General features: G+C 44.2%; 1 protein-coding gene across 1 annotated transcript in view; it reads right to left on the bottom strand.

Moving 5' to 3' along the window:
* Nucleotides 1-3,541: 3,541 nt before the first annotated feature.
* The window catches only part of nrip1b (nuclear receptor interacting protein 1b), a 37,631-nt gene continuing 30,632 nt past the window's right edge, over nt 3,542-10,540 (bottom strand). Inside the window, exon 2 of the mRNA XM_072446741.1 lies at nt 3,542-9,199. Coding sequence (XP_072302842.1) covers nt 5,268-8,789 — 3,522 coding nt within the window. The 5' untranslated portion in view covers nt 8,790-9,199 and the 3' untranslated portion in view covers nt 3,542-5,267. The remainder of the gene's footprint in view (nt 9,200-10,540) is intronic.

Raw genomic sequence — 10,540 nt, 5'->3', positions numbered from 1 at the left:
TTTATCACTGAATCAGAAACGTGCTCTTTTCATTCATCAGTTTTATAACAAAATGTCAAAATATGATTTAACGCGGTCGATCTCCATAAAGTGTTTGCATAAATGGCTATAAGGTTTGGAATGTGGCCCAAACAGGACACATGGATTATGTTCAGTCAGAACTTGAACACACTACTGAAGTGATATTGCATTAGTTAGTGGAAATGCACCACACAATTACATTTTGCAATTGTAATGTAACTTTAGTAAATATATGCAAAACCAGCCTTTGCTTATACTGAATCTTACAACATACTAGGACATTTGAACATGAAAATGCTCTCTTAGATTACCATATGCTCCAAATGTGGTCGAGAATGAAAACATAGTACTGTATTCTGAAACAATAATTAAACCTTACAGAGCCCTATCACAACACAGATGTGGCGGAAGGATACGCAGGCAGCAGACTGACACGGCTAGTCGTCCCCAGCCAGTTTGTAAAACATTTACCCTTGTACTTATCTGACATAGCAAATATCATCCATGTTCTTTCAGTGTCAGCCAGGATATCTCAAACTGACAGGCTCCTCCGTGGACTTAAAGGACACGCCGCCATCATGAATATTACATCACATACATCCACATCAAGACTTGAATCTCCTTGTACACATTTAGATTGCATCTTATAAACTACCGTGTGTCTTCCCATCCAATGATTGTCAGCACTGCTACTGTTTAACGCTTGCATGCAGGCGACGAATGTTGTTCTATTTGAATAATTATGCTTTCAGGCTCTCACTGGGAGGCTGTGGAGAGTAGCAAAGGGCCACGAGACGTAATTGAAAAGAGCCACGTGCGATATTTTCTCCAAAACATAAGAAGAATGGTCTTAAAATTGTCATGCTGAGGGGGGGGGGAGAGGGCAGGACAACCACAGCTGCGAAACAACAGTTGATCCCATCCCAGGCCCAGGAAACGGGATCAGCAAGGTCACCGCAAGAAGGGGGCGGGCCAAAAGGTCACGACCTGAGGAGAGGGGAGGGGTTAAGGAACAGACTTCACATGAGACAGATCTTCAAAGGGAAGGGCCCGGTGGGGGGAGCAGCGAGGTTGAGAAAATAAACGGTTCTGACCTGGTTTGTCAAAGCGCAGTTTCCCCAGGTGTTTGGCCCTAACCTCTTTATTGTTGTCTGATGGGAGGTGTTCCTGTGAGCGGCGAGGGCTGTGGAATGGGCTATATTTGTAGTGCTTCTCAAGGCAACAGAACATCTTGGTATCTTAAAGGTCAAGTGTTCTGACTGTTTATTTTTATCTCGTCCTTGTGACCTGTGCACGAGGTGAACTGATTTAGACCAAAATAAGCACAAGTCGTAGTGTTGTACTGGCATCTGCTAAATGCTTATGCAAAGATGTGCGTAACAAAAAATATTACTTTGCGTAGTTTTAATTTATACAGGAAACAACCAAGTTTGATTTGTACTTTTAACTGGCTCAGAATCTATTTTAGTGAGTCTAACCACTAATTATGTAAATATCCAAGTAGGCTACATGATATTACATCATTTCACTTATATATCATTTTGCATCACTTTTGTGTGTTTTATTTGACAATAATTTATATTACATTATGACTTGGAGAGAACGTGTGACCCAAACCTAAAGACTGTAGTAATGTTTTACGTTGAATGTATCTTTTTATATTCATTTTTGTGTTCAGTGTTATGTTTTGGTGGGACAAATGCGTCTCTCAACAATTTATTCCCTATATTTAATATTTAAGCGGTCTTTTTTAACAGTAGTTACTTATCAATTTGTTATCAATTTGTTAATTTGTTATCAATTTGTTGGTATTTGTATTGTCATACAAATACCAACAAATTGATGTACTGTAAGTGGGTGTCACCATATGGTCTTCTATTAATGGGAAACACTGACATTAAAAACAAAACTGAATACAAGGATAATATAACACTAACCCAGACAAACAATGTGTAGTGGTTTATACTTTTACTCAAATTTAACCAAGATTAACCACAAAAGGCACAAGTCTGTCTCTTTCTTTATACGTATGAGTGTTATGTTGACAGGGCAATTTTAAGGTCATGTCACGCTTCTGTGAAAGTTCCCAAAATGCCCTGGAAAACCCAAGTGTGTGTTTGTTTACATAACATGTGAGGTCAAAGTTCAGATGGTAGCAGGCGGGAGGGTGATCCAACATCTGTAGGTTTATATCCATCATATGCCCTGCAATGTCCATTGTTGACTCTGTTTGACCTCAATGTGGGGAAAAAGGACTTGCATACTATTCATGTATATGTATATGTATGTATATATATATATATATATATATATGTGTATATACTGTATATATACACACATATATATGTATATATATATATATATGTGTATATACTGTAAATATACACACATATATATGTATATATATATATATATATATATATATATGTGTATATACTGTATATATACACACATATATATGTATATATATATATATGTGTATATACTGTATATATACACACATATATATGTATATATATATATATATATATATATATGTGTATATACTGTATATATACACCTGTATATGTATGTATATTATAATAATATATATAGAACATCTCAAATAGTTATACTGCACTGTCGCTTATCACTATGTCACAAGTGCATCATTTGTCATTGGGCTGTTGGGTTGTAGCATAAGAATGTGCTTTGAATAGAACTATATTTGTACTTTCGAGACCTTGGCCTTTTGACTTGGTTGTTCTTGGTTCACATCCTTTTGGTCCTTTATACTCCTGGGTTTGAAAATCAAAGAAAAAAGTCAGACAAACAGCTGATTGTCAGGTTCATACACCTTGACCTCAGTTTAAACTTGTGACTCCGTGCTTTATGTTTGCCACCGCTTCAGCAATTGCAGGAAATCGAGAGGTTAGCACTAGTTCAGGCCTTGATAAGAATCTTGAAATGGAGAAGTTCGTGGAGGGGAAAGGTTAGCAGGAGTTTAAAGAGTGTGTAGTCAGTCATGGGGAGGATTAAATAAAAGGGAAGTCAGGCCTAGACTGGAGGGGGCATGGTTTTCAAAGTGCACTGCAGACAAAAAGCTGTCTGTTCACTGGACTTCATATGCAGACCAAGTGCACAGGAAGTTTGGCTTGAACTTGGCTTCACCTTTGGGCAGCACTACAGGGTAGAATTGTACACTATGTTGCATTCATGGCAATGGTAATTAGTAATAATATTGATAATGATCATTCTTATCTGGGGTAGTTTGAAGTGGCATAAAAGTAGATTAGGCACACATCTGTTGACCTCTGGTGTTCTGTCTCCCGTGTCTTTCCTGTCTTTGTGAAGTGAACAGAACCAGCTCAGAGGTGCAGGTTTGGGGGAATACAGGACATCTTTCCACTGCACTTAGTTAGGCCACACTCTTTGATGTTGTCTTTAATACTAATAACCATTAGCTCCATTGTAAAGTCATGTAATTGGACTTTCCACTCACCTAAAAATAACAAATAACAAAAAAATACAAACTCCGTCATGCATTTTAGTACTTTATTTTGGAGATATCAGTGCAAATGAACACCAAAAAGAAACATAAAAATGACATTATTTCAGGGCTTCACATGAGAAAATTAAATGTCTTTTGTTTGTTGCTACAAATGTATTTGTCAGATGCACGATGCAGATCTATGATTGTACGTCAATCCCCCACTAGAGCCCCTAGCTCCTTCATAGAGCTGTTAACCAGTAACAGAAAGGAAAATCACAAAAATATTTAATGCACGTTTATTTTCACATATTTGTCTTTTTGCTTAACAGTCTGTGGTTATTTGTAGACTGTTCATACTCTAACAAACGCTCTCTGTGATAAAAAAAGACCTATATTAAGACTTGACATTGTCCCCAGTCACCAGGAGGGTACACGGGTAGTTCCCATGCGTCTGCATGCAACAGGCAGCAGTGAGGAGTCAGACATTGTTACACAACACAGCGCAGGATAGATTATCATTTACCACATAGACACATGCAAAAAACAAACCAACCAAAACCTCTGCCTTTATATTTACACTTGTATGCATATAATTCCTATTTACAGGGCATTAAAAACTAGGATTATATCTTTTCTTAAACATTACAAAATAGTCATCTTCCATACTGAAAGTACTATTTACAGAAATACAGTATATTTAACCATAGTGAAAATGTATTCATCCAAGAGACATACTCCATATATGCAAGTAATAAAAGGATCACAAGACTTTATGGATAAAGCAGTGTGAAAGGAACCCATACTGAAAAATACAGTACAATCAAGATGGTGAGCTAGATACCCTCGACACACCTAAACCAGTGATTTTTTTTTCTCAGAGGCAGGAACTATCCAGCTGGGCCTGTGGTCATCTCTTTGCATCATGCAATTCTTTTGACATTTCTTGAAGATTAGAGTGCCACAAAAAGATGTCCATAAATCACAATAAAACTGAATAAGAAGTAATCACAACAGCCAGGTCTCCAACAGATAACAATAATGAGAATGTAATAACATGCTATTAAAAAATTCTCCAAAAGCACTGAGTTCTAGTGCAAACTCAGAATGCATCAAAACAGAAGGGGGAATGAAGTAAATGAAGCCACATGCTTGAGAGGTGCTGGTTGAACCAGTATGGAAAGAGAACCTGTCAAATGTGGCAGCCTTTAACTGCTGCTCTAGAAACCTGTTTACAGTTGCACTACACTGTTGACCCGTCTGCGCAAAACTGCTCAATCTACAAACACATTACCCTGAATTTGCACTGCTGAATATTGCCCTTTAAAATAAATTTCACATAAAGCCCATGACAAGCTGTGATCATGCAAACCCTTATGACGCTCCTGCAGTGTCTCAAGCATCCTCCTCTAAAGCGGTCTCATGATTGTTCAGATCCCTCGAATGCAATGACAGGAAGAATTGAAGAAAGTACGATTTGGACAATAACGTGATCGCAGATTACCATAAATGTATAATAGTTAAGAGACTGATTTTAAAGGAGGATTAGCAATGTTTAACTCACAAGGATGGTAAAACAGCTGTGTAGCTTTCAATGAATTAAACAATTGTGGAGGCTTTTTTGCCATTCCATGACCACAATGTATAAAACATAAGATACAATGCAAATATGCAATTGCTTAAACAAAAAACATTTTTGTTTGTCTCATCAAACCAATTTGGCAAGTCATTATAAAAAAGAAGTACTATATAGTCACGTTAACAGTTTATAAAACCTCTATTCAGACGATTGGCTCAGCCCGCGGCTCGTATGGCTGTGCTTGTCGTTGTGGGGGGGTGATTGGGGGTGGGAGTTGTGTTCATAAGCATGCGGGTCACTGATTGGCTCCTCTTTGACTCGGACAACAGGTTGGGTGCCCTCAGCCTGGTCCTTCGTCTCCTTTCTGAGCTGGAGGCTGCCCTTCTGCAGCATGTAATAGAGGATAGGGTTGGAGCGAGAGAGTCTGGGAGAATCAGGGTTAGAGTCACAGTCCTCCTCCTTCTCTGGACCACTCCAACGACTAGGGCTTTCGGGTTCCTTTTTAACCAGAGTAGGAGTGTCCCGTTTCTGAGAGACGGGCCATGAGGCTGCCTGGCGGGCCCACTGGGTTCGACTGAGCCCATCAGATGCGGGTGGGGTAGATAGTGCTCTGAGATGTCCCGGTGGCCCAGAGCTGAGGTGTCCATGTGGGTGCCAGCCAGGCATGCTCAGGATGTTGTGATTATGAGCAGGCTGACTGTGAATGCTGCCATTAGCTTTACCATTGGCCTGCAAAACAGAAGGGCTGGGTGCTCCTCTAGACTGTGGGGACAACTCTTTCAGACAGTTATCCGATAAAAGCAGCTGCTTGAGCACATTGAAGCCCCGGCTCTCTTTGCTCAGAGTCTCATTGGGAGGGCTCCTTTGTGGAGCTTCATCTACTTTCGGACTCCTTCGCTGGTCCAACTCCTCCTGAACACCAGGCGAAACAAAACCCAGGCTGCAATGTTCCACTGCTCTGGGAGAGTTACCAATGTTCAAAGTGTCAGTCCGTTCGGAGCAAAGACGCCTCTTTTTGGGACTGGGGCTCTGATAGTCTCTCTGCTCCTCTTTCACCTGTCTGAGGTGTGGCTCCACCTGCGCAGCAGTACTAGTGTAATAAGTAGCCGTCTGCTGTTTAAGCAGCTGGCTGAGAAGGCCATATTTTGCAATGACCTCTGCAGGCCGGGGCTCTGTTTTTAGGTCAGGCTGATAGTCAGACAGAGGGCTATTCTTCTCATAACCTAATCTTTTTCTGCTACTCAGTTCATCAGATGTGCCAGAGAGCTGTCCCTTCTCTTCTGAATGCTCCGTTTTGAACTTTACATCTGAAGCAGGGCCATTGGAGCTATCGCAGATGATGGAGACACTGGGGCTCTTGTCATTATGGCCCCCTGACACCTCCACGTTCCTACGACCACTCCCAGAAGGCCTGTCTTTGCGGCTGGGTGTAGAGGCAGCTGTATTGTTCCCTAGGAGCAGCTGTAAAACTGTGCGCCGCTCCAAAAGGTTTTCAATCTGGGAAGGAGGTGTGGGTTCTTTGCGGCTAAAGGGGGTCGAGCTTCCTGAGGGTCCTTCTGACAGAGGAGTAGTGGTCGTTCGGTGCACTGGGGCATTGAGCCTTTCTAAAAGTGCAAGAGGTCTGTTATCGAGCTCCAGACCCAGAGGTTTACTAGGAGGGATGGGTGGAGAAGTGCCACACTGAGCCAGATTCTGCAAGAGTTTACTGGCACTAAAGCCGGGCTCAGAGGACTTCTCACCAGGAAAGGTTTTGGATTTGCAAAGATCTAATGGACTGGACTGGACATGAGGTGAAGGGTAGGAATAAGGGGAGAGGCCACCACTTTGTTCTCGACCCAGCGGGTACAGAGGGTGAGCTGGAGGCACTGGCCGACTGGGTGGGCTATTTGTTCCATTTTCATCCCAGGGCCCCAAACCCCTAGACTGACTACGAGACATTGTGGCCATAGTAATGTCCAGAGGCAAATCCTCATTACCAACACCTTTGTTGGTCATCTCATTAGTTCTGCGCTCAAGAAGGAGCTGCATAAGAGTGAGTTTAGGGTGGGATTTTAGGTCAGGACCCATTTCAGGCTCTTTATTCCCAGAGATCACTGAACTGGATGGTTCTGGTTTCCACTTGTTTATTAAAGACTCAGTTAGTTTGTCAAGAGAGGAAGTAGAGAAAGACAAGGATGAAGAAGTATTAACAGTGGCAATAGCTGCAGACGTTGGTGAGAGAGCTGTGGAGGACTGAGCAGAGGGTGGAGAGGAGAAAGCTGCTGGAGCAGAGGAGAGCACACAGGAAGGAGGGGTGCTGGAAGACAGGGAGGTGGACCGCATGTTTGTTTTGGGGCTCGTGTCATTGAGGATTATGCGACTTCTCATTGACAGGTCAATGGGAGAGCTGCTAGAGTAGGAGCTCTCGGCATCACTGCTGTCTTTAGCAAGACTTCGCTCCTGTGTGGAACACTCACTGTCAGATGTCACAGAGGAAGGGCCGCTGGGGGGTAAAATGCCACAGGTGTCCTCCAGGTGCCCATTTTTAGTCAGCTGCTTCTGATTGTTGTGATTATTCAGAAGCAGCAGTAGTAAGTTGCTACACGTCTGTGGAGGACGGGTGGGGCGAGAGTCAAACCCCCTCTTCTCCCTTGGTGTATGGCTGAGACTTTGAGAGTGTGTGGGCGGGGAGCTTTGGCTGTGACTGCGGAGCAGAGAGGGACTCTGTGGACTAGACAGGCCTGATCGAGGGAGTGTTGTTGTTGATGTCGACATACTGTTTAAAGTTGTTAAGGAGCTTAATGTGTCTGAGGCTCCAGGCAGGGTGCCTCCCACACTAGGTGGTCTTTTGTCCTGGCCATGCTGCTGGTTTGCCATAGCTGCCAGGCGTTCACTGGCAGACCTTCCAGAGAGTTGGGCTTTGAGGGCATGCTCTCTAGAGTACTGCTGGAGATGGGCCTCACTGGATAATAAAAGAGCCAGCTGACTACAGGCCACACTGGGCTTAGGGGAAGGGGCAGGACTGGAGCGGATTTTCACCATGTTGGCCACAGCCTTCAGACGCTCGGCACAGGAGTCTGAGGGGGGTGTGGCACTGTGAGCAGACCGCGGGGACTCTGGGGGTCGGTCTTGGCTGTGCCCTCTGCGACTATAAGGCGTGTTGCTATGATTTTGCTGTTTGTTTTTTCTCATAAGACCTTTCAAACGACTTGAAGCTGTACCATACACAGGGAGTGGCTCCTTTTCTGCAGGGGTCTTAGGAGGAGGAGAAGGTTCACCGGGGGGTTTTGTGGGGTTCTGGGACATGGCTACACTCTGAAGACGTGAGCTGAAAGACTGTAGCAAAGAGGCCAACAGGGTGCTCTCACCGGCATGAGGAGATCCCTCCAGGGCTCCATTCTGTAGGCCCCCTCCCTGACCATTCATCTCAACTGAGGGCGAGCTTATCCGTTGGCTTGGTGAATCATTCCAGGCCCCAGAGCGCAGAAGGCGGGCCTTCTTTAGATGCTGTGAAACACCCAGAGAGGGCCCATTGGTTCCAGCGGCTGGAGCAGTGGGTCCATGATTAGGTGGTCTGCCCCCTTTGTCCACCTGCTGCTGATTGCTATGGGCAGCTTCAGACCTCCCGCCTACTGTGGCCCCGGGCCCAGCCACCACTGGATGCATCAGTAAACCTTCCAGATAAGTTAGAACAGCTGAATCCTTGTGTGTCTCAGGGCCAGGCTCCTCCCCATGAGTCATGTTCAATACTAGGATCCCCTCGTATAGTTCAGTACTGTGACCGGAAAACAATGTCCATTAGGTCATTTTGGAGACAGAGGTACTTCCAAAAAAGAAAAGTGTCTGGAGGAGTTAAACGGCTGGGATTAGATCCTGTGAAGTGGGCCAGTCAGCACTGCTGTGAAACAGCCTCCGTAGGTGAAGGCAATCTGCTGCAGGTGGGCCTCCTAGGCATTGTCGTGCCCTTAAACACACTGCAATCCCAGAAGGCCCAGCTCCAGGCTTATGTGAGTGACTGGAGTTGAGGAAGCAGGATGTCGCCACAGAGATGTTGAAACATTCCGTGGCAGTAGATGTTTGGGATGTCTGTCTGGCTTGGCCGTGCTTCTGCCAGTGGCGCCTTTCAGCTTTGCAGACCTCACATTGGGGACCTATAGGAGTGAGCGATAGGCAGAGAAGAGGGGGAGGGATGGAGGGAGGTATGGAGAGAGAAGAGAAACTGTGTGAGAAGCTGGGATTTGCACAGCACTATATCACATTCATTTCAGCACCTTGTCTGCCATCTCTGTTACTTAGCAACATTTCAGATTGACTGCACACGGCTCCTTTTCCTCAGCACTCTCCCCTCTCAGCCTCTCAGCCACCCAGCAGACGACAAATGTAGATTAGAACTGATTGGATCCAAATTGAAAATTCAAGCCCACTACCTTGAAAACGTTCAGGTCTTGAGCTATAAGCCCCTCACAGCGATGTCTTTCAAAAGTGAAGGGTCTTATGAGAACTGTGAATTTCTTATGCAGCTTGTCATTTCAGTGGATTATCCCCCCTACCAACACCACCCCCTGCTCCTTGTGCACTTGAGATGCAACCTTCAGTATGTATGAAGACAAAAGGTTCCCTCATGTATGTGAGCACTGAACAGGCATTGAAGTATGCCTGTAACTCCAGTTTCTATTATTACGTTTACAACACTTGTAAACTAAAAATATATTCTTAAAAACATGATTTGAATGTGGGCCTATCCACGTTCTTGTAGAAAAACAAACAAGTTTGTTGAACATACTGCTAGCGGATTTTCTCCCAGGAGGTTTATATTAATTATTATAAATCCAATGTTATGGAAAGGAACAAAGTGGTTTAATATTTTGAAGACATTGTAGCTCAAAAAAGCAGAGAACAATGAAAGGAAAACCATAAAAAGATATAACACCGAGTACTGAGTGTCGTGTGTTTTAATGCTGGGGGAGGATGGAGTGAGGATCTGTTGCACCTGTCACAGCACACCGCTGTCAGGGCAGAGTCCCTGACACTGGGGTGAGCATGGTGCCAGTTGCCATGACAGTGTCAGTGGTGCTGCCCTTAGAGACCTCTGCTCTGAACCCTGTCAGCGTGGTTTCTGTGGATACAGGACACCGTAGACAGCGCTAGCCGTTTCCATAAAGGTTAATTAATACAGAGTTTCCACCTCGCTTCAGCTGCTGTCTGTGTCCTTTTGGTGCCGCTCTCACCTTTGGTGTCCACTGAGTGGACCAACATTGTGGGTCACACAACAGGACACTGGGCAGCAGTCCTTGATAATGACAATAGGCCAGGCCGACCCACGCAGTTGCTAGTTTAAATACTTTTTTACGCGTTGCAGTGAAGCCAGAAAAAATAGTCTCCTAATCAGGCAGAAATCCAACCTTGCGGTCCAAGTCCATGAGTTGGCCTGACAGTAAGAGCATGAGGTGCCACTTTAATGCCACCAGGAAAATGAGCAGGGATTAGAAGTA

Source organism: Eucyclogobius newberryi, unplaced genomic scaffold (assembly GCF_026437365.1).
Source record: "Eucyclogobius newberryi isolate DKJ021-1_F unplaced genomic scaffold, fEucNew1.0.hap1 SCAF_15, whole genome shotgun sequence".
NCBI lineage: Eukaryota > Metazoa > Chordata > Actinopteri > Gobiiformes > Gobiidae > Eucyclogobius > Eucyclogobius newberryi.
This window is presented reverse-complemented; position numbering and strand designations above follow the sequence as displayed.